General features: G+C 38.9%; 1 protein-coding gene across 4 annotated transcripts in view; it reads right to left on the bottom strand.

Annotated features, from left to right (window-relative positions):
• The window catches only part of arnt2 (aryl-hydrocarbon receptor nuclear translocator 2), a 52,919-nt gene extending 27,124 nt beyond the window's left edge, over positions 1 to 25,795 (bottom strand). The window contains exons 1-7 of one of the 4 annotated variants that reach the window (XM_055232586.1): positions 25,449 to 25,788; positions 18,015 to 18,126; positions 17,238 to 17,285; positions 15,556 to 15,603; positions 14,026 to 14,254; positions 12,485 to 12,698; positions 5,315 to 5,417 (exon numbers count right to left, since the gene is read on the bottom strand). In XM_055232586.1, the coding sequence (XP_055088561.1) occupies positions 5,315 to 5,417; positions 12,485 to 12,698; positions 14,026 to 14,254; positions 15,556 to 15,603; positions 17,238 to 17,285; positions 18,015 to 18,126; positions 25,449 to 25,479 (785 nt within the window). In that variant the 5' untranslated portion in view covers positions 25,480 to 25,788. Of the gene's footprint in view, positions 1 to 5,314; positions 5,418 to 12,484; positions 12,699 to 14,025; positions 14,255 to 15,555; positions 15,604 to 17,237; positions 17,286 to 18,014; positions 18,127 to 25,448 lie in introns of all 4 variants that reach the window. The other 3 variants (XM_033988558.2, XM_033988573.2, XM_033988567.2) reach the window with 3 other exon arrangements.

Here is a 25,795-nt window from a genome sequence, read left to right as displayed (position 1 = left end):
TTTAAAATTTTGAAAATCTGGTCACCCTATAAATACATAAATAAACCACCACAACATGTTTTACTGCCACACTCCGAGAAATATTGCTTTACATATTTCCAGCCTCTATCTGGTTTGGTTGTGCGTATCTGGACTCTAGCTCAGCTCAGCAAAATTGTGTGGTTGTGTTTTTAATTTAAAGCTTTCCTGTTATTCACCACAACTCCAGGGAGGGCTGCCATCTCTCATTGTTGGATAAATGTGTGTCCAAAAACAGGTCAGCAGCAGTGCTGTCAGAGGAAATGTCACAATATCAATTATTTTTTATGAAAATCTAATGTAATAATATCCTGGCCACTACAATCACACGGGAGCATAACCCATAGGCAAGGCGGATGAAATGTCTTGTGTTCCAGAGATACAAATATAGGATGTGCTGGCCAACCATACAAATAATGGGCTAAAAGTTTTCACACACTTAAGAAGAGTACAGTCAGGTTTAAACCAGGTCTATTACAAGACTATAAACTAGTGCTTCTCAATCATCTCACACAAAGTACCAGAATACTGGCTTTCCAAGTACCACCAGATCTTAACCTGTTTCAAATTGGGGCTAAACCAGGTTTAAGACCGTTCTAAATAATGATTAACTTACAGGAGGACAAAATTATATATAGATTTGTCTCTAAATAGAATACTCAGACAGCAAAGAAACATACCACAGTTTGAGAAACACTGGCCTAAACTAAACCTAAAACCAGGTGTAGAACCAGGTCTAAATCAAACATAACAGTTCTAAGCAATTAAATCCCAAATTAAGACAATAATAAAGTAAAATTCATGTTTTTATTGTCGCCTGGTCCGTCTGTTCTCCTGACAGCTGCCCACAGAGGTGCATTTGAAAGCCCCAGCAGTCCACAGCCCTATAGCAGTACAAGCGCTCCCTGTGCGACCAGCACTTTGAAAAGGGAACAATGCACCCGTCACTCCAAGCACCTGACATCACCTGACCATGCTGCTCTCAAACAGTTTCAAGTCAACACCACCATATTCATTAGTATTAGGGTCAAAAGTATCAAAAAAGTGTCAAAAATCAGACACTAATCAATACTAAAACAAGTATCGAAACTAGATTTGAGCAAGTATCAATGCTAAAAAAGTCACATTAACAGGACAAAAATGAACCTTTCCTAAATACCTTTAGAAGGCTCTTGAGCTGTATCAGAACAGGTATAAGAACACATAGACAAGTATATGGAACCACTATGGAACCTACCTGGACGACTGAGGAATTGCCCAGATATAAGGCCACATGCTAATACAGCTGAAGAAGATATTTACATACACTATGCAAAGAGACACATATACATTTCTTTCTCGCTGTATGACAAAAAATCTAACTAAACTTTTTCTGTTTTAGGTCAATTAGTATTACCAAAATAATTTCTATCAGACATATAATGAATAGACACAACGTTTGATGCTTATACTATCAATCACTTGCCATCAAGCTAGTGTGGTATTTGTTAGAATGCTAAAGCCCTTATATTTGTTCTTGTAGCCGTAAGCATAATAAGCAAACCAAGAATGCTTTCGATTGTATGAATACATTGACCACATTTAAATTCCTTGTCAAACATCACTGTTGACTGTGTAAAACTGGCATCTAATGGTAAATGGTCGCATTTTTCTATAGCACTTTTCCACCTTCAAGGCACTCAAAGCGCTTTACAACAAGGAACCACTCACCACTCACCCATTCACACACCAGTGTACGCAGACACTGAGGGCGATGTGGGTTAAGTGTCTTGCCCAAGGACACAACAACAGCATTCATCTGTGTGAGCTAGAATCGCACCGCCAACCTATGGATCAGTGGATCTGACCGCTCAACCAATGACCTTCGGATCAGTGGACAAACACTCTACCAACTGAGCTACTGTCGCCCGACAATTCAGATTTCTGATGTGTGGTTCTGACAGGTATAGTCTGAGACCACTATACGTCCTCTTTTGATATGTTGATGATTAGACCGCATAAATATAACAAGTAAACATGTTATATAGGCAACTTTTACATAGGGATTGGCTTGACAATTCATTTGTAGCTCCAGGTAGCATGAGCCATATGTTTGTGTTGTAGTCGTATGTCATTGTTCAATCTTCTCCAAGATCGTGTCCTTGTTTTTTTCTGATTATGCTGCCTTAGGATACATAATCCACTTTACATCGCTTTAATGGGTAAGTTCTCAATCACAATCAGTGATCGCAGCTACTTCGGTTGCCACAGCAGACCCTGGGGCTGACTGGTGGAAACACCACTGTCCCCCTGTGTTAATGGCCACATTCCAACAAATATCAATTCAAATATAACTCTTACAAATTCAAAGTTGTGCATTTTTGCTCATGACACAATAGAGGGATACTGACCTGAACAAAATATGAACTCCACTCTGGTGTTAGGGTCTGTGCTTTACCACCAAAGCCACTGTCACTTGTTGTTATTGATACTTTACGATGTCATCAACATTCCCTGGAGGTATGATGCTAACTTGAGGTTCTACTCTGTCTGGAGCTCTGTCACTCAAGTTAGACATTAGTCTGAGCTTTGTGACCAGAATTTGCTTATATAGTTGAAACTACATGAGGTGAGCTAATTTGTGCTGTTAAGTCACAGGCTACAGAGCTGCCAAATTTTCACCAAAGCTTAGAGTGAGATTTTGGAGGGGCCTAAGCCCGGTTAGGCCGGGCATGGATATAGTTACTGTCAGTGGCTCTGCACACTTTTTTCATGGGGTCACACAGCAGGAATGCGTATTATTTCGCACCAAGTTCTACAAGATGTAAGCAGCAGTTTACAATTTGATGTTTTACAGTGAACAGTTAATGTAGTGTCCAGCACAATAGTAGGCCTATATTGGCTATATTGTAGTTGTAGATAAAAAAGATAAAAAATAGTCACAAAAAAAGGGGGACGTGGGCAGTCACAGAATGTACAATGAAATCCACATGCCTTTTTTTTTTTTTATTAACTGCTCAATACTGTGAAAAAAGCTATACTGCCCAACTCCAAGTAAAAGTAAACCAAATCTGTTGCACAACAAAATTAGCCATGCTTAAACCACAAACTAATCAGTTATTGGGCATGGGTTGAGCATCTATGGACATGGGTGGAGAGGAGTTTGTCAGCATTCCTGTAACTTTTATTTTAGATTGATAGGTTTTATAATTGCAAAGAAATTTACCTAAACACACATTGATTAATTAAACAAAGCAAAGCCCACATGCACAAACTATGGAGACACGTGTGATGTCCGTGCTATTAATTAGATTAGATGTTTTACTCAAAAACTGTCAGATAGGGGCTGTTTACTTTATATAACTTAGGATTTATTGAGAAAGAAGATAGAGACATGAGGGGTGAGGGCTGATCCTCTGAGCAGAGCCATATGAGCAGAGAGTGAGAGAAAGGGGAGAGCTGCACTGGGCACACACACTCCCCTCATGGGCAGGAGAGAAGAGGAGAAGAACTTTACTTTTAAATGAATAAAACTGCATACCATTCATGAGAGACCATAATCCTCCCATTAGATTGCCTATTTTCAATGTAAATAAATGGGTTTAATTTTTTCCCCTATATATATCAGGGGAATATATCAGGAGTGTGGCGTCAGGGTGTGTGAAAGGAGAGTTGGCAGCCTTGAAACTAACCAACAGTTTTTCAGTGAGTCACTTTCACCTTTTTGTTGAACATTAAACACTTAAACAGGACCATGAAACCTTGTATTGATGTTAGGCTCCTGAAAATGTGCTGTTCAAATCCATTTTTAAACCATCTTAAAACTTTTTGGACTGTGTTGAGCATTGCGTCGCCATGGAAACTGGTGAAGATTCTGCCATAAACATACATGCAGAACCCCTAGCATGATGTCAAATAGTCAATCACCTCAACAAAAGATATTTAGAACTCCGAACAAAAATGTAAGCATAGAATGATGTGATATGGTGTATGTTTCTTACTACAAACAGCTCAAATAAACAATATGAACTGAACTGAGAATGATCATCCAGAAAGAAGAGCGAACAGCCTGCTCTTTGTTGCTAACCCTGTGTGAGGCCTGTGTGTGTGTGGGCCTATGATGTAAATCCTATTCCTTTATTATTATATCAACAACATAGTTTTAAATCAGATATGCGTTAAAATAAGTTACCATGACAGCATTTCAGGTTTTTCGATTTATTACTTGGTCTACTGGAATAAAAACTGTGGTAAATATTTATCATATTACATCAGTTAAGTGGGAGTTAATGGGAAAAAGCTAAGAAGAAAAGTACAGAAATACAGGAAACAGAGACTTTTAAATTGGATTACCGCTATGTCATCAACATGGGAAATTCCATCCAAAACACAGGGACAATTTACGAGCAAGGACAGCATATTTAAATAAGGCTGTTGTCATGTTGCCTGGGATCCAGAATACACACTTCTTCAATATTTTACAAAGATGTGAGTCTGGTCACTGGTGAATCTCCCCGTTTTGAAATGGGTGTGATCGACAGGTGGATTAGCGAATCAGGGACACTCTTGGTCTATCCGTATCAGAGAAAATAAAGAGAAAAAATATCGCAGGGCACTGAAAGACATTGCAGAATTCTGCAGAGTCAATAAGAGGTGCACTTAACTTAATATAAGGTGAGATGAATTAGATTTTATTTGTAAGTCACAGGTGACCAGTGAGCTTTTTCATTTCACATGTATCACACAAAAAAAATAAAATTACAGGTCACGTTTGGACGGGTTTGATACGCAACAGAGGGTGTGGGAACCAGACTGATACCAATCTGACATACATTTCGCTAATGAAACTACTGCACATCGCATCAGGTTTGTGAAGTTGTATTATTTTGTCTCATACCTTCGTGTATTTATGGAACATTGCTGTGCAGGAGCAAGAGTGATAGAATCGTACAGCTAACCAAAAGAAGTTTTGAATAGGGCCCGGGAGAGATCGCTACTTGCAAATTACTGAAACAAGCATGGATGACGTATAAAACCTCTGCAGGCATGTTTGTGATGAAGGGACAATGTTATAACATGGTAGAAATCTCCAAAAAGTCTTTAAGATTAAGCAAGTAGTGACTATTAGGATCAGTCTCAAGGAAAAGAATATAAGTCAATGCAACATTCCCAAATGTGTATGTGGGTGTGTGGGGGGGGGGGGGGGGGGGGGGGGTATGTGGCTGTGTGTTTGTGGCTGTGTGTGTATGTGGCTGTGTGTGTGTATGTGGCTGTGTGTGTGTGTGTATGTGGCTGTGTGTGTTGCTATGTGACCCACCTCATGCGACAGATGAAGGAGCGTCGTGAGCCCATACACATCCTCATGGATGACTGCTGGCCCTCTTTCTTCACTGTTCCAGTCTTCAGGTCCAGGATCCGGCCTGAGCACAACACAACATGGAGCAGGTCATTTAGGTTGCTCTCAATAGCCAGGAGGGTTGTCTGAAGTATCAAAGATCTGAGACTCCTCGATACTAAAACTAGTATCGAAATTAGATACTCATTTGAGCAAGTATCGATACTAAAAAGTCACATTCACAGAACAGAAATTAACGGTTCCTGAATAGCTTTAGATTTATCTTGAGCTGTATCAGAACAAAAATGAGATCACACAGACTTGGCCCATGGGCCAATCATCATCATGGTATCGGTATCGGTATTGAATATTGAGTCTATTGGTGTCTAAATTGAGTTAGAAATAATTATTTAATTTAAAGTGAGAAAAAGGTATTGAGTTATATTTTGGTAACTCTGTACAGCACACATGGCAAAACAGTTACAAACAGCTATTCAACCATTGTTATAAGGCAGGACAATATGAGAAAAATGTATTATGATCATTTTTCTTGATTTGATTGATCAAAATTTCAATTTTATCGGATTAAAAACAAATAAAAAATGGGTTTCAATATTAATTCTTTAAGCAACACACACAGAAATCAAATCAAATGTATTCCTCCAAAGTCCAAATACTAATACAAATCACATGTTCGTACTGACAGAGGATTGACTATAAACCTCTCCATTAAAAAGACCCAAGCTTATTATTTACAATTAGAAATGACCGAATCTCAACCCCAATTTAAACTTCATTTATTGCACAGCCCTTATAAAATCTCTGATTGTTCAAATGTTTTCATAAAAAAAAAAAAATGCTGTTTCAAGTTGGATTAGTGGTCAGGCATTGGTATTACAACAAAAAAATCCCTCCTGCCCAGAAAGGATTTTTTTCATCTCATGTAATCACAAACTGCTAGTGTTCGGCTGACAGAGCATCTACAACTTTCAGAAAGATTAAATTTTGTGGCAATTTTTACCTATTTTCACGTCATAAACTTTTTCTCAGCTCAAAATCTGTCTGTTGTCTGATTGGTTAGAGCGGTCACATGGTACGACATAAACGAGCAGGTGAACGATCCCAATGAGCACGAGTTCGCTCTTCTCGACTGGATGTACCTATCCACTAAAGGCTAAACTTGTGAAATGCGCCATTGAGCACGGCCCATTGACTTCAGTGGGCAGTCATGTTTAGGCCCCGGGGTTTGCTTAGAACTCACTGCTACTTCTTGTATTTTCCACTTTTTTTGTTTCCTGCATTTTTTCCACAAACTGCCACATGACTGGTGTAAAATTATGATGAATATTTACCTCAGGTGCTACTCAACAAACCAAGTCATAATTAAAAACATATATATGAATCTGTGAAATGCACTTTAAGGACTCCACACTTCCTCCCACAGAGGTTGAAGTTGATGGACACACAGCCTGATGTTTGTGCTCACAGATGTACAGAATAGCAGGAAGCGCATTCTTCCTGTGACTTTCTGAGGCTCAAAGTGTCCTCACATGTTTTAGAGGCACCTGCTCTCAACACATGTGGACAGCAGATTTTACATAAAGTAGCATTTGAAGAAGGCGCTAACAAACATATGTAGGGTCTAGTCTTCTTTTGACAAATTTGAAAAATAATACATTTTAGGGTTAGTCCAGTTTTAATGTCAAACCCAGTTGTGGATGGGTTATAACAAAACTATGGCCCGGGAGCCAAATGCGGCTCTTAGACCGGTTTTTATTGGTCCTCAGACCTCCTGCTAAACCAGCCCAATTGATCATAAGCAGTACCTTTAACAGCAAATTAAACTATTTCTACCACTATATCCTCAAACATCACATTGCAGTGTGATTCAGACCTAAAATTAATGTGTTTCAAGCCTTATTAATACACAGCGGCTCTGTCAAAGCTGTGTATAAAGCTGCATTGATCACCGGTCTGTGGCCCTCCGCTTCGAATATGTTTTGAGATGTCGCCCTCCATAAAATAAGTTTAGGCACCTCTGGGTTATAATGTTGCCTCTTCATCAAAAACATACCTGGAGATTTGTTTTGTTGTTGCATGCTTAGGCCGAGTTATTCTCTCAGACAGAAAACACTCCACCTTGTGATGTCAGGAAATGCTCCACTCCATACACCTTCACTAGAATCATTTGGATCATTTCAGCCCTGCCAATCTCTACACTGTCTACTGAACAAAAGGTAAACATAGATGTTAACATGAAAACTACTGCTTCATGTCATCACAAGGTGGAACCGAGTATTTTGAGTTTTGGAGAGGTAGACAGACTACTAATAAATGATTACTCAAACACTAAAAAACACAGCTTCAGGTATGTTTTTGATGAGGCAATAACATTAAAACATGGTTAAAAGCTCACAAGAATCAATTTTGAGTAACACTGGACCTTTAAGGGGATTGACAATAATTGTTTGTTGTACATTCTGTTTAATTGTTTAATTGTGATAATCAACAGCACAGATAGTCCCCATTATACTACCAGAGTGAGCAGGAAAACGTACTAACACAGAATGATATTGTCTAGATTGTGATTCTTTTCACTTACAACAAAGTTATAATTATTGTGAAATTGTTATTAATCACAATTATTTTGGTCATAATAATCATGACACATAATTTCATGCCAAAGCCAAAATGATCCTTCTGTGTGTTCTTTAACAGGTCCACATCACTGTCTCAGCCTCAGACTCTGTCCTTTAGCAGATATGACTTCAGAAAACATTTTCTCGGTGTGATGCTAACTGTTCTAGACACTAGACAAATAGCACTGGTGAATGTCTGCAAGTCTGCTTTTCATCCAACTTTAGAGACGCGATCAGTCTGGGACAAGTGCTTCCAGGTTTACTGTGGTCCAAAACTGTCATATCATCAATACACAGAGGACAATGCTGTTTTCTGGTGCAAGCAGGCTCTACAGATGGATAGGACCACCAGCCCGGGCAGTTATATTTTTTGTTTAATATATTCTATTGGGATTAAATTGGATAAAGAGTACCAGTTCTTTTTATTTTGGTGACAAATAAAAACTGTATTTCAACTATGAATTCATTCAAATAATATGATAACTTAAATGCAACTTAAACCATAGAGTTCCCTCGCCAGCAGATGAAACAAATTAGGGTTTTTATCAACAATAAAAAGCAACGTTTTAAAACACCCTACATAGACATAATAAAGGCTAAATTTCTGCACAAATTCCCAAACTTGCCACTTAAAGAGCAACTATTCAAGCTTTAACTTTCATATCAAAACTACAACACACTTTTTGCAGGACCTAAAACACAACGATCAACTATTTGAACACAGATTGCAACTGTAACAGTCTATCCACATGCTATATTCTCTTATCAAAGTCCATAGGCCAAAGACACAAGAGACAAAACTGAACACACAAGAATCACAATATTTATATAGACAGACACAGAATCACTAGAAATCACAGTGTAAAAGACTTGGGCCTCAACGTGTCTGGTTCACGCAGACACTTTGAAGTCCAAGTCTGACATAGTTTAGATACCAACTGCTATATAGCACAGATTTGGAAATCCCTAAATGATTGTGTGATATCTGAAACATATTTACAGCATTTTCCTCACTCTCGAAACATCATGTACAGTGTGATACTGGTCCTGCAGGTCTAACTCCCTCAAACTACACATGTAAAAGTGTCGCTGGCCAGGGTCTGCATGATGGTTGGATAAGTTTATAAATCTGATGATTGTGTTTATATTTTAACCACAAAGTATTCTTTTTGTGTTTAATGTTTTGTTCACAAAGTTTACTTTTTCAAACATTTTGAATTGTTTTGTGTCTTGTGTGGATAGTTTAGTAAACTGTGCAAAATACATGCCAGATTTATAAATGGTTTCAGAAAATGTGCCAAAGCAATTGGAAAAAAGTGTAAAAAGGCACAGTGGCTGAGTGGCTACTGGCTAGCATTCACGCCTCACAGCAAGAAGGTTCTGGGTTTGACGCCTGTGAGATCTAGACATGGGTCCCCAGGTGCAGCACTGTGGCCTCCTCTGCCCCTGACTGCTCCAAACATTGAAGGATGGGTTAAATGCAGAGGACAAATTTCTTTAAAGGAACAATAAGCCTATACTTGTATTTGTAGATGAATTTGATTTCTGTGCATGAATGTGGATTATAAAAGTCAAGCTATTTGACATGTTTCCCAAAGTACAGGGCCCAAAGCTGCATCTTAGGGCCCCTGGAAACCTCAAAACATCCCTGAGTGAGTTCTTGGGGCTGATGTACAAGACAGCGCCAGAGTTATTCTAGAATAGATTACATCACTTTTACCTTCAATTCAACCTTTTCAGATGTTCAGATATTAAGGTTCAATATAGTGGCAAAACAAGGTCCACAATCAAAATGAGTGATGTGTTATGCTCTTGAGTGCTTTTGTAGTTGTGTGTGTGTGTGAGTGTGAGTGTGGGAGGGGGAGATGTTTTCCTCCAGTGGAATGTGCACATCAGACTTTTCTACACAGCACACTGATGGGAAGCAGCCTTTTAGCGTGATAATATAGAGTTAGCCAGTGGCAGCTGAAGGCGTGCAGCCCACCCCCCACACATTCTTTATAGCCCTGATAAACACCACGTCATTAAAACTTGTACTGTGAGATTGGTAGGACAAAACAACCTGCTAATTAAGTGAATTAATGTCATCCAGCCATTGTGTTAACGGGTTTTATTATTGTGTTCTACTCCCCGTCACAAATTAAAGGAAATGTCTGCAGCCTGCGCTCTTATTAGGTTTGTCAAAAGTATCGAATATCAGAGACTAACTGATACTAAAACTAGTATCAAAACCTGGCGCCTACCTGGACGACTGATTGATTACACAGGTATAAGGCCACATGGTAATATAAAAGAAAGCACTATGATTTAATGTTTAAGATGGCCTTCTATTGTCTAAAGAAAGACTGTTTATTCTGATCATCGTAGTATCGGAATTGCTCTATTCCTTCTTATCAAAATCGATTTTAAAGTTGTTTTAGTATGACAACACTAGCTCTTATTGTTTTAAAAAAAAAAGGTATTACAATCACAACTGAACATGGGTTGCCTTAAACTGCAGATAGAGGGCGCATACAAGCTCTTCTCATTCTCAGTATATGGGCAGGCCTCATGTGAAAACTCAGAACTTCAAAATTCACTCACTGAGCTGCAGAGGCTGCACTAGCACTGATCAATGATTGGCTGTAGTTGCTGGAGTTTAAATAGTGAGGATTAAAATAAGAGAGGGTTTAACCAACTGAATCAAGCTGTAGAAACTTGCAACCCAAATGAGAGACTCGTGTGGGGCTCGTTCTGTTTTCTGATTGGACAATTATCACTGTCAACATGTATCAACAAATTATAACTCACAGGTAATGTCCACTTTTTTTGGTAATTAAGAATATTCAGCATTGGAATTGTTATCAGTAAAAGCTGGATTTGATTTGAACATGTCCACCTTGTATGTGGGGACACAGTGAGGACATATTTATGAAATTTAAAATCTTTTCTTGCATACTGTCCACTCAAGTATACCAACAGAGACTTGAATCTGACAAAAATTATATATATTTTTTACTCATTAAAGGTGCATGGTGGAGGGTCTGTTACCTGTTTGTCTCCATGGAGATGTTATTGTTTTGTTTGATAAACATAATGTGCTAAACGTAACAATCTACCGTACATGGACACACACACATCATGCTACTAAGCCAGTTACTGGTCAGATCTGTTTTTTCATTAAAAAGACATGCAGCTGTGACAAATGCAAGATAGATAATGTTGTAGGAAAGCAAAGCAATAACATTCATCTATGGCGACAAGCAGGTAGCACGTGACACGGCTCTCACAGGCAAAAAACTTACCCTTAAAGCATTAAAATAGTAAAGGATGTTAATTGTCATAAGACTGAGGAGCAAAATCTATTGTATACTAGCTAGCTATCAATCACAAGCTGCAGACCTGCTGACTGACTGACACTAGTTTATAACACAATACTGCCCTCTAGTGTACAGAAACAGAGTGCATAATTATTGTATGATGAATGTTATATTTACAAAACATTTTACAGCATAGCCCAATGATTGGCTCAAGACATCAGCAGAACTTTCAGAACTAAAAAAGTGCACAATACTTGCATGCAATGTTAAACCTAAACATTCACCTACTTCATTGCTGATGATGAATGACTGTAATGTTTTTTGCTTTTTTAACATTTGAGGACAGAATCAGTGATCAGTATCAGTGGAGAGCATTACGAATAACCTTTTCCAAATCACTCATACGTCACTGGCATTTGAGATATCTCCCAAAACAAATTGTATTAAAAAAACAAGATGGAATCATGTGTTGACTAGTGTACATTTCACCATTTCACCGTGGAGGCCATAACTGCCCCTCCTGTTCTCAGTAACAGCACTTGTCATTGCTGAGGTGCAGAGAACATTTGGGTTCAAAAGTGCAAAATATAATTTTACATGAAAAAAACCCATTGGAAGATAGTATACTAGTTGTGAGATGGGACTTAAGGATTGGGTGTGAACAGTTCTGATATGGGAGTGAACAGTTGAGTTAAGTTGTGAACAGCTGTGGTGACGGAGTGAAGAAAAGAGGGGAGTTAAAGAGGCAATTTTTGTTAGGAAAGACACTCCCTCGTAGAACAAGAATGGGGGGCTTGACATCATTTATATCCTATTTATAACTCCATCCTCAGACCAAAATCAGTCTTGAAAGATTACTCAAAATATGACTCAGGCACAGTGTAGTGTAGCTCAACAGACCTCGGTAACAAACAGAAACTCTAAACAAATAGGTGTGTTAATTTCGCTGTATTTGGCTCTTCCTTTCAAGAAGATATAAGGCAGCTTCCCACCTGCAATCTGATCAGAACTGAACAAGACGCTTGGATGAGCTGCAAAATGTTGTTGAATTTATCTTTTGCTATTATTGTGAGGGTTGCTGTGAAGAGTTGTGCTGAGGGAGTGAACAATTGTGATGAGGGAGTGAATAGTTGTGCTGAAGAGAGTTAATAGTCATGCTGAGAGAGTGAACAGCTGTGGTGAGGGAATGAATAATATAGTTGTGCCATCAATACCTGTCATGGAGTTCTCAGAAGTGCTTAGCTGCTCCCTCAGCTTGTCCACGTCGTCAGGGTGCACCTGCTCATACAAGGTGCTGCCGAACCACTCAGACTGTGGGTGGTTCAGGACGGGAGTCACCGAGTCAGACACATAGATGACTCTGCCGGTCTCAGCTGCCACCACGAACAGGAAACCATCTGCTGCCTCTAGGATCAGGTGCTTCAGTTCCTGCACACCACAAATAGCGTTACCCCCACTGTGTCACATTGAAAAATACTGTAGTTTCTGTTCCAATGTTTGTTTGTTTTTAGCACAGTCCTCTAGTGATTCTGCTCCCAGTAAGAAGTGTAAATGTGAGGGAGAGTGCACGTACAAATAATAACAATGACTTCGAGTGTCATGCTTTACAAGCATGACAAAGGCTCTCAAAGAACTACACTGATGTCATTATTCATTCACTCCACACTTGGTGATGGTAAGATACTTTCTGGAGCCACAGCTGTCCTGTAGTGTCGGGAGTGAGGCTTACAATCTGCATCATCAGCTTCAATAGACAGGATTCACTTGCATATTAACTAATCAAAGAATTGACGTATCAAAACAAACAGGGTGAGAATAACTTGAGGGCAGTGAAACAGCATAGACTTTCATGAAATTAATATATTTAAGATTTATTAAAAACCTTACCTAGTTTTTTCTATTTTAAACTTTTACTTTCTAACTTTTACTCGTTAGCAGCAAATATGACATAGTTAGAGGTTATTCCAGAGCTGTTACCTTGCAACCATGACTTTAACAAGAGCCAAAACCGGTCTAATGTAAACAGTAGTTATGATTGGAGCAATGAAAATACAATAACATTTTAATATTTTTTCATAAAATGCACTTTAATTTTGCTAAATGAGCGTTTAAACAGAAAATGTGTTCTTTACATGTACATTTTCATTGGAATTGCCTGTGTTGATGACATAGGTAGAGGTATTCTGTTTTATAGCTCTGCTAGGCTACTTGCTGTTTTTTTTGTACTTCTTGTTCTTTTCAACTTTTTTTTTTCTACAAATTGCCTTAAATTAACTGACATAAAGCTATGATAAATATTTACCACAGGTACAATCCCAACAAACCATGTAATAATTATAAAAACATGAAAGCCTGTCATATGCACTTTAACTCTGAATGATGAAGGGATATTTGAAAGATGGATTCTGCATTTGATCACTGCAGATAAACAGCTGTGGACCACTCCTGCTTCCAAAAACAAAGCTGGATGCCAGATTTTGGAGGGATTAGCTCTTTGAAGAACATAGTGTTGTCATGAAATTTCAAACTCGATTTCGATACTAAGATTCCAATACCATGATTATAATAAAAAAACACTCTTTCTTTAGACAACAGAATGAGATTTTCTACAGCTATTTCAGGAAATGTGCCTTTTAGCGTGCATATCTTCTCAAATGAGTAACTAGTTTCGACATAAGTTTTAGTATTGATTAGTATCTGATTTTGGATACTTCTGACAACCTTAGAAAAAACAAAGGTGTGTCTGTGTGTGTACCTGCTCTGTGAGGAAAGAGGGTTTGTAGGCCCCGTCTGTGGAGGTATTCCCAGTGCCTCTCATAGACTTCATATGGGACACGGCCATGCGTAGGATGGTCAGTTTGTCAGGCTTACGGGCCAGAGCGCTGCAGGTGGGCACCATGTCCGACAGCTCCGTGATGTACTGGGTCATTTTGTTCCTGCGACGGCGCTCGATCTCACTATGGTTCTCTCTGCAGAGGAATGAACTAAATCAGACGAGAAACACGCTAAGAATACACACCAAAAATACACGCAGGTGATGATGAGACCGATAATATTTTCATGCATGAGTACACAGTGAAGTTACATGAAAAAAGGGGAGAGGATATAGAGAGGTGGCTCACAGTCTAAAATCCCCAAAACATTACAGTCAAAATGTAGTAGTTTGCATTTGGGTAACAATTCTAAAACAATCACATATCACACTGAAATCTGTTATATAAGGAGTTAAACATTTTAAGATTTTGGCAAAGTACAGTTCCCATAAAGCCAAGTTCTCTGTATAATCTGAGACCAATCGCAGTTTAATAGTAGTTAGTAGCAGTTTAATTACACAGTTTAATGACTTAACCCAGCATTTTTTGGGCTTCCTAGCTATGGCTTTTATCACTATTTCTCAGACTGTGGTATGTGTCCCAATGGTGGTGCGTGAGCTCCCTCAGGTGGTACTTAGACAGCGCTTCAGTTTTTGTGGGTTTGCCTAATTTATAGTTTATTTTGTACAATTTTTGCCTTCCTTTGGATAATTTCTCATTTAAACTACAGTGGAAATTATGTAGTCCACTTTTAGACATGGATTTACTCTAGATTAGACCTGGTTTAATTCTGGTGGTACTCGGAAAGCCAAATATTTTCTTTGGTGGTACTTGGTGTGAAAAGTTTGAGAGCCACTGGCCTATTTGCCAGTATATAGGTGAGTTATTGGTATGATATTGCTGGTTTGAGACTAATGTTTTATTCCTTTGACATCTTGGACTTTTAGACCACAAACATGTTTTGAAAAGCATGTGAGTCTTTATTGGTTTAGCAGTTCATATTTCAGTCACTAACCTTACTACTAATGTGGACGTTAAATAAAATTCATATTTTACAACATAAATTGCAACTCTAATCCCACTAGTTGTCAGAAAAATCACAATTTCATATAAAATATTCAAGGTGCATATTTTTTTCTTGTGGAGGGTTCACTATCTCCTTGTTTCCATGAAGATGTTATTGCTTTGCCTGGAATGCTCATAATAAGGCATTGCACTTATTTATCTTGCATTTAGTTATTCTATCAGATTATTTTTTCAGACAATTTTTTTATGTCTGAAAGATTAATATGTCAGAATGACTTATTGGAAGACCAAATGTACCTCATTGAACTTTAAAGCAGTTATGTCATGTAGTGTTTCCTATTATTTCTAAATGAGATTTGGTGTGAGTTGGACAGGTCCGTTCTTAGGACAGTGCCTCCTGTTTGCTGTCTGATCTCCTACAGAAGCTCAGGGAAGGCTCTCCATACCTGGCATATCTTTCCTTATCCCCACCAGACCCCTGATCATCGTCATACCTGCAACACAGAAGATGCTGCGTCAAATACACAACTATGCACAAATATTTAAAACATTAATTGAAAACGTGGGGGAAATGGCAGGAAATGGCAAACACAAAGTTAAAAACGCTTTCAGTCATATGGCCATAAAATGGGTAAATTGTATATGTGGCGCAGCATAATTTTATTTTTTAAATCTGAGTGCTATAAAGTAAAATACAAATAATAGACATACATTAAAAAGTGTGGCACCCTTAATAAAAGAAAATATGTATCTAAAAGTTATCTATGATTATCAATAACCTTTAACAATTGCTTACTTGTGGATACTAGAAAAATATATGGGATAAATTTGTTGTGGAGTCAAACCCTGGGAGTCAGACAGCAGTAGTTCCTCCTGTGATCACCAGTGGGAGCTCTCTTCTTGAAGTGAATGAACTGTAAGGTCACCACTTTAAGAATATTGTGAAAAATGCATTCATACATTCTGTACATTCATTCAAAACAATAAGCCGTAAACGTGAGCGACAGCTGTGAGAGTGGAGTCATGGGACAGACAGGGTATCAACAGGTTTAACAGGCTCCTCTCAGGCCCCTTATAGCTCTGCAGGGCTCAATGCAAGATGCTTAATTGTACCGTAAGAAATGAAGAGTGGTTTGTTTCAGCAGGAAATATTGCAATAAATGCCAACCATATTTTTTAAGAACTGATATTATAACTAGGGCTGTAGTCGACTAAAGAAATTCTTGGTTGACTAAAGATGTTTTGTCCTGCCGATTAAGTAGAGGACTAATAAGGGGCGCAGTAAAAGTGCTGGTAAAACCTACGTTTCTATGTGGATCTGACCAAGACTGTAGTCACAAGACTACAGCTGCATGGGAGTTCATACAAAAACAATGATTTATGCAGTAAAATGTAGTAGGAAACATTAAACTTGCGAAACATGGGTTTAAGCTGCCTTTTTAGAGGTAAATGTCAAAAAATAAAAAATTTCACCCACTCCCTAAATTCTCCTTTCTGCTGTTGTCTCATATAAATCCTCCTATCTAGATAAGTTGATTAGACAACTAATACAAATTTTGCTAAAGACTAACACAACAACACCACTGACTGATTAATCAACTAAACTAATAAAGGCCCACAGCCCTAATTATAACCCCATCATGTTTCACAACAAGAAGCCGCATTAAATATTAACCACAACAAAACACAATTTATCGTAAAGCGTGCATGTTCATTATTTAAGATGCCTGTAACCAATTTTTGTTTTAATTTTATATATATGAAAATAAAACCACTGTGTACTGTCTGCATCTAATTTTTGAGTGTTTTAATGTGGAAAAAGTGAGAATAACTTTGGTCCACTGCTAGTGCTGTTTTTCATGTTTTTAAGACAGTAAAAATCAGGTATAGCGCCTTTAACCTGTCCTCTTTACGTGATAGGTTAGACCACTCATTGACACAGTTGATGAATGCCACTGCTATCGAATAAGCATCTGTTTTGTGCGTCCCCTATTGGTTAGATCTATGCATCTGCAAAGCAAGAAGGGAGTCCTATCTATATACTTGTAATCATCTCAACCAAACCCGCTGATACCCTGATGTTTTCAGATGAGATGATAAGTGACACCTGCTTCCTTCAATCTCTCACCTGGAAAACTTGCTTGGTCCCTCTCCATCTTCATCGTCAAAGTCCATCCTGAACAGAACCAGAAAACCGCATTTCAGAAACAAGATAGTGGGAGTTCTTCTGAATACTCTTCATAGACTTTATGAACAATATCATGTGTATCTATGCAAAAATCCAGTTCTGATTTCAGTGGACAAAATGCAGCGCAGTCACCCTCTGGTTAGTGGTAAAAAATGGACAAAAAACAATAGCTGCTAAATTCACAGTTGGGTTAGGGGTAGATAATCAAGTATTAAAGCAAACCGAATCATAGCTCCCCATTGGCTGCAGCCAGAGCCTTCTCAAATAATTAGTGTTAATATACTCGTTAACTTCCTGAATTGCCAACTAATGACATCACAAAGCAGAACAATGTGTTTTCAGCTCTGTGGAGAGGCACAAAACACAACTCCAGGTGTGTTTACGGTTATGGAAAAAATACAGCATGCTTAAATGGGCCTTATGCAGCCTCATACCGCCACTCCTGAGCTGCTGACGTGCAGAGCGGTGCAGAGCGGTGCAGAGCGGTGCAGAGCGGTGCAGAGCGGTGCAGAGCGGTGCAGAGCGGTGCAGAGCGGTGCAGAGCGGTGCAGAGCGGTGCAGAGCGGTGCAGAGCGGTGCAGAGCGGTGCAGAGCTGTGATTGTTCTGCGCTTGCCTCACAGTTTATCCCAAGTACATATGCTCTGTATCATTTACTTATGTCTCTGTAAACATAATGCTTTTTCTTCATGTGAAGTTGCCCTGCAGAACACACTCACCCAGCAGAGCGCCTCTTTCCTCCCCGTCCTGGGACTGCTCCTCCCATCCGCACCTGACTGCCCCCCACGGCTCCAGGCATGGACACGGCACCGGGCAGCTCACTGGCCATCTCTGCAACAAACATAAAATACATTTATTAATCATTAAAAGCGCCAATCCTTTTTGGAGCTCATCCAAAACATGCCTCAAGTGTTATTTATATGTCATCCACGCATGTTTGATATTCTTGCAATCTCTCTATTCTATTTTCTCACTATTTGAACCTTACAGTTTTTAGTTAGCAGTACAGTCCTGTCACTCAGCCTACAAGCCAACATCATCCATGCTCCCACACAGCAATTTTCCATGAATGTACAAAAGCGTGATACAAAACAGAACAACCTGACAAACCTGATGCAATGTGCAGTAGTTTCATTAGCGGATACACGCTGACTGTGTTGTGACGATACTCTGAAGGGGCACTATCAAAAATGGAAGTGAAACTTTTTTTATTTTATGTTTTTCTTTCAATCTAAAGAAATAGTAAAATGTGTCCCTCCAAAGTCTGAATTCTGTCAATTTAAAGGACTCAAAACATATCGACCACTGACTGATTAGAAAATGTGAATCTTGATCTTGAACAATTGAAGAGTCATTTAGTGAATTCACTTCTGCTGTGTATACTGACGTCTGCATGACTAAAGATCTTGGAACAGTTTGAACCCGTTGTACTTAACCACTCCACAGCATGGATATTCACTGTTCACCTCAAATCCTAGAGTGCGCATGTAATTATTCAAAATAGAGTAAAATATATGTTTCAGTTCATTCCACACTAGTAAAAAATGGAGGACTTGATCTGTAAGCTGAGCAGTGCTTTATCAACCCGATGTGTCTCCAAGCACCCAGAACTCTCTTTGCATAAATACATTTGTGCGATTGCATTCAGAGTCTGGTGGGCTCTATTCTGATGAGGTTGCCTTATGAACAACATCCATATGGTGCAGACACTTAGTCGTGCGTAGTAATAGCACTTTCTGCTAATACCTTTTCTAGGGCCTAACCAATATAGCTTTTGGCAATTATTTTTTAAATCTTTTAAGATTTTAGGAATACTCAAAAAGTCAAAGCATGAAATCCCCAATCAATTTTAAGGTTGTTTAAAGCAAACCAATTATGTAAGACTGGCTTGTTGTTTCCCTTCTCATTCTCATTTACCCTCTTGAAGTTATATTCCAAATGACTCATGCATGTTTGAGTATTCTTTTTACTACTGCACTCAAGATGTCATTGCTCTGATCAACCCTCATTTTCACCGCCAACGGCATACGCCCACTGCTCTTCTTTGTTCTCCAATTTAATTTTCTTAATCGGTGATGGCCGCAGGATTTGGCAGCATTGCATAGTCATTTTGGTACAAATAAAGAAAATATCTGCTCTTCGCTCGTGTGATCTGCAGTTATCCATCAGAGGTGCCGACAGCTGCGTGGCTCATTGTTGTGATGACATTTATGGTGACGTCAGCTCCCTTGGGCACCACAGTTTTCCAACGTGAAAGTCAGTGGCCTTGGTTCTTTTATTAAGTAATTTTAGATCAATATTGTGATTTAAAATGTCCAAATTATAATGACCGATAGGTGTCATAGATTATAATTATATAGCAGACTCAAGCACAATATGTCTTCTTTAAATATATCATTACACAAACTGCACTGACAAAAGCTCTCAAAATGATTGGCATCTCACACAAAAACAACTACGCAAGAGACGGTCTTGTTGGCTACAGCTTCATAAGTGAAAAGGCAGACAAAGCTTTCCAGTCACCAGAAAAACTCCAGCGAACTCTCTCCCCGCGCACTCCATTCTGCTTTTATCCATATAATAACAAAAACAACAAAATAGGTAAGTGATCCAACTAATAAAAATTTGAGGTCGACCTGCGTGTTTTTTTCATGGACGATGTCGATTGTTTAGGGGCCGATTGGGATTTTTTTTTTTTCAAATTCTGTAATTTCAGTGTACTACAAACTCACCCACAGCCCTTTTTACCACGAACACATGAGAGCAGTGAAGTCACATTCTGTGTACTTATCCCTTTGCACTTAAACTTCAAATAAAGCTTTATGTGCAGGCCTGTCAGGATAACAAATTTTACACAACATATTTACAGATACTGCAATAAATGATAATATTGAAACTACTGTATGCCATTGATACTATTACAATGCAGGATAATCCTTGTAAAACAATTTTTAAATAGACCGTCTGTGTGGCCTGAGCTGTAACAAATAAATAACAGAATGAAACAAAAATTAGCCATAGAAGTCACTTATTCAACCTTTTACACCTCAAATGTTATTGCATTAAAACAAAAATACACCAAATGTTACCACTTTTGCACAGAAATTGTACACACATTATATTTTGAGCCCCAAAATATATTGTTCCAGCTTTCATATATTGAATGATAAGTTGATATAGTATTCATCATGACAGGCCTATTTATGAGCATTCTTCAGGTAGCAGGTCGACCAAAATAAAGCAGTGACGTATGCTGATTAAGGCCAATATATCTGTCTATTTATAATAAAAATTTGGCTGACTAAAATACCATCAACCAATCAATTGACTAAACAACTAAAAGGCCAACAGATACAGGTTTTCTGAAAGTTTGGATTGGTGCATAAATACTAAAATCGAGTTTGAATACAGCTGTATTATTTGATTTGCTTCTACCCACTGTTTCTGTTAAATGGTGTATCTATATTTTCACTCTTCATGTAGGTACTTGAACCACAGTTTGGAGACTCCTGTCCTACATTATACAAAGTATGTTTAGATATCTGCACTGGGGACGTGTATGACAGAAGTGCTTTGTGTTCTGTCAGTCAGACTGGAGTGTTCCTCCCTCAGGACACTCTCCGCTCCCCAGACTCTCACTCACTGTTAGTATGCGCCAGGACTGCACCAGCTTCATATCTGCACTTACCACGGTCAAACACCATTCATAAAAGATGACCCTGGATCAGAATCAAGTACAGGTCTTAGATGAGAATATCAGATCAGAGCAACACTCTGGAAAAAAGTGACCAGACCTCTGACCTCAGATCATAAGGCTTCACAATTGAACAGACAAGTCAGACCATACATCAGAACAAAGTGGAAATAAGAAACAGTGTATTGGTATGATTCATCTTTCCAAACAAAATATCACATACAGAACTAGTATTGTTAGCATTAATTCAGTTGCAGTTACTACTGATTACAATTTATTTTAGGATTGAATAGGATTGAATTCAATAGGTATTATTATACCCAAACTTACGCTACATAAAATGGGTATTAGGAGAAATAATCTGTGTTGGGTGTTTAAAATTGCCACATGTACTTTGATATATGCTCTGTGGAGAGGGACTGCTCTTTGGCCTCTTCAATATGGATGTAAATATTGGACTACATGCGAGGCTGGTTGCGGTGTAACCTACTCAGTTTAACTAGACTGAGTCTGATGGAGCTGGTGCTATATCTGAGCACATAGGTTTTCAGATCTCAGGGGAAATTTCAGCGAAGATCTCAGGACAGACAGATCTCAGATTAGGGCTGTGGAATATGTCGATAAAAAAATTATCTTTATCTGACCCCGTGTGACGGCATGCTATGTTTTTTTTGTCATATCATGATTCACAAATGTTCTTTTAATACAGCTCTATGCTCCTATTGGTCTTCTTCATGCTCAGAGTAAGTGACAGGTGGGTTTAACCAATCACAAGTCACTACGTTTACATGCACAGGGAAAAAAACAAATTCAAATTGTCTTTGCCCAAAAGCCATTCACACTGCTCATATCTCAGTGTACTTCCAGGTCAAAGAAATAAATAGTTGTGCTTCTAGTAAGTCACTGCTGATGTGAAATGTGCCATGATTTCCTAGCTGTTTCTTACCTTGTGCAGTTGAACATCTTTCCTATATGCAGCGGGTATCCAAGTACGTATCGACCAATCTGTTTTGGTTTTTTTCATGGCCGATGCCAATATCGACTGTCCTATCCAACTGTCTGATAAGATTTTGCCAATATTTTCTGGCCAATATGTAGGGCCATTTTGAAATGACTACTAACTAAAATATTGTCTATATCTTTAATGCTTTACATAATTAAAGTATAGAAAAATAAGAAAATAAGAAAAATAAGCTCAAAAGAAATTACCTTTAGACATCCTTAACCCTGTTTTATTACTAACCCAAACCAAATACTAGACTATGCAAGAGATTTAAGACGGATAGCTGATATTTCAAAAAAGTGCAAATACATCAACAAAATTAAATATTGATCTATGTCTACTCCAGGTGTGTTACTGGGATCTTTGAGATTCAAACTACAACTCAATTGCCGTGCCCGGGTTTACAGGCATTTAGAAAAATCAGTTTACATTGGCCTAGGCCGGTTTTCCTGCCATGCATGTAAACACAGTAAGTGAAGTGTCAACATCTAGAAGTAGTAGATGACTTTACTTACCTGTTGAAGGCAATTTCATAAAATCGGGATATCAGATCTTAAACTATTACAGACCAAAAAATAGACATGATAAGCTATGGCATTGCATCAGATCATCCAGTCCTCTGCTAGTATTATCAGATAAGATCTCAGACCAGAACGGACACCAGACCTCACATGAGACCCCAGGCCCTCACAGACCCCTTAGCTCTCTCAGACAGTGCGTTGTAGAGGTGTGATTGCTCATTGGCGATTCTCCAGCAGCACACTCACATTCTGTATGCAGCCATGGCACTAATAAGCACCACTTCTTTATTTATATTCCAGCTTCATTTACATCCACAATGAAGTGACAGGAGCGGGAGGAAGGCCACGCTTGACCTGTTCAGCTGAGGGCTCCCACACAGGATTAATTACAGGATCTGCGCATGTTGCTGTGAGACTGAGAGACCAGGAAAGTATTGAGCTCACAACAACCAGGTACAGTACAGTGAGCATTGGTTTGTTGGTGTAGTAAATATGCATCAGGAAACAACACCCACTAGTGATCCCCCAAAAGTTAAGTTTTTAGTTTAGTATATATTGCATGAAGAATGCTTGTGTGTGGAATGGATTAAAGAGGCTTAAGTTATTTGTAGGCATTACATTCACATACATTTAGACAATATGGGAATTGGGTAACATTTTAAAATAACAACTGTTTAGAGCCTTGATAAAGCACGAACAATTCATTCATAATGAACAATTATAGTAAAAGAAAAAATAAATTCTGTCAATTGGGCAAAATGTTTATTAAGAATGATGGAGTGTAATTTTCATCCATTTTGGCTAAGAAGTTATATACTGTGGCTTTAAAGTATAGATCCTATAAATTGTGTTTCTACAAAGGGTAGAAATCACCTCGAATAGTAAATGCGTTTATAACTAAACTGTGTGCTTGCCAACTGAGGACAAAACCACTGGCTATATCATCAATAAAATAAAGACATTTATGCTCTATCAAAAGTGTTATGACTTAAACCAGTGGAGCCTCTGAATTTCTCCTGTGTAGTATTTTAACATGCATGAGGGTCATAAGTAATTGGGAATTTTACACTTTACAGGCTTGGAATGGCCTTGGTATTCATGGGTCATCAACAGACCATCCTCTGTTCTATACAATATTCTCAGCATCTGTTCACAGAGTTAGTAATTTAATGCTGTATTTTCTGTTTTATAAAACTGCATATTTGCTTGTATAATTGTATTTGGTCAAGTTCTTTCTGCAAAGCTCCATGAGGTCCCTGATATTACATACACACCAAAATTATAATCAGATTTCTGGACCTTTAATATTAGTTTAAATGACATGCAAACTGCATGACCAGATTACTATTTTGTCTTTTGCATGTTATTTTGATATCTTGAAACTCAAAAAGAAAATCCAATTTTAAGCGCGTATGTAACCGCAGACATGGTTCACAAAATGTTTTAGAAACTGATCCACACTGCCGTTCTTAGAAGCTCACATTTTTTTCATTATTTTAATAGCACCACAATGTGACGTTTTGGGGTCAAGCATCTGAAGAAGGACTTGACTCCGGAACATCACATTATAGTACTATTCAAATATAAAAACAATTGGGACCTCCTAAGAACTGCAGTGCGGATCTTTTCTTTCTTTTCCATAATTTTTGTCTTTGGACCCAGCACAGAGTCACAACTTTTTTATCTGATGTGAAAGTCTCTACTAAAAGTCACAAAAGGCTATAGACTATAAACAAACTATGAACAAATATTAGTCACTGAACTAGGATGTTTGGAGATGCAGGGTGCCCAGTGCAGTTCCATCTCAGCACTGTCCATCAAATATGCATTAAGATGTATAGGTGGATGTGTGCTGTGTAACTCTTCTGGGGTGCACCACCATGAAGCTGTTATTGCTTTGTATGAAATGTTCCACGCCTCAGTATGCCTATTAATGCTATCTATCTGGCAGTTATTTAAAAAGGGGGAAAAAGCAGGTGCTCTTGTTGATTAAGAAATACCTCACAACATGTGAGCATGCCACCTCTCCACAGATCTGACTTGAACTTGTTTGGTGGTGTCACTTTGCTTTCATTCCAGGCAAAGAAACAATATCTCTTTAGATATAAGCTGGTGGAGGGCCATCTACTATGAATTTACATAGTTTATTTAATAAAGGTTTATGAAGACATTCGATGTAATAACTATTGCCTGATGAAATGTAACAATGCATTTCTGTCCTTCAAGGGAAAGGATGTCCTCACTCATTACTCTGCGACAAGTACCTGTGGCACTGCCCAAGTACACAAGGCAGCTAATAATTTAACATCCAAGCATGCATGTATTACTGTAGTACTCTATGTTAAACAATACAGCCTTTACAGGAACGTATGGACTGCATATTCTAAACAGTGAAACGCTCTTAAAATGTGTTCATTCAGCACAGTCATTTGAAGCTCAGCCTGTTCTGGACCACAGACACATGCACTGTCTCTCCTGTCCTCTCAGGGTTTTACTTCTCTGTAAAGTTGGACAAGTTTAAAGACACAAGTGCAGTCCATAACTGACCAGTGTCTACATCACCAGGCTACAGGCTGTTTCCACTGACCCTTAGAGAAGAGCTTTGTAAAACCGACACAAAAAGCATTTCGTTTTGAGTAAAAAGCAACAACCGCGTAACGAACGGATAAGAGATGCGTAATAGTTCGTTCCGGTGTGATAAAGAAAACCACTCTGACGTGAATATTCGCTGTGTGTTGTCTTAGCTCACAGAAGTTGTGTTGTGCCTGTAGAGAAAAGCCCGTCGCCTCGGTGAAGTGGGGGAAGGGGCTGGATGCAGAGCCAGGCGGCCTCACGCCAGCCTGTGTCCTCCGCACGAACAGCTCCACTCGCCTTTGTTTAGACCGACACACCGCGGAGAGCTCTGCCGGAGCAAACACGCTCTGTGGGGACTCACCTGAAGGGTTGACCGCGGCCGGTGTTGCCATGTTTTCCTCAGCGGAGAAAAAGACGCGAACGTTGGTGATGGCGCACAATGACGCACAATGCACGACAGGCTGCGAGCTCCGACGGAGGCTGCTAAAGTCCACGGGCTTGTCACGCTATGAGCTCCGCTCCTCACATTCGCTCAGCCGAGGTCACAGCGCGGGGAGCTGAGAACAGAGCGGATCTAGGCGAGCCAGGGTGCTGACAGGCGGTGTTTAAGGCAAATGTTCACCAGGGCCAGACTAAACCAGTGCAAGATGTCTGAACGGTAGCACCGCGAGATCTTACTGCCGCTTGAATAAATTAATATTAAGAAGC

The sequence above is a fragment of the Periophthalmus magnuspinnatus genome, chromosome 3 (assembly GCF_009829125.3).
Source record: "Periophthalmus magnuspinnatus isolate fPerMag1 chromosome 3, fPerMag1.2.pri, whole genome shotgun sequence".
In the NCBI taxonomy this organism is placed as follows: domain Eukaryota; kingdom Metazoa; phylum Chordata; class Actinopteri; order Gobiiformes; family Gobiidae; genus Periophthalmus; species Periophthalmus magnuspinnatus.
This window is presented reverse-complemented; position numbering and strand designations above follow the sequence as displayed.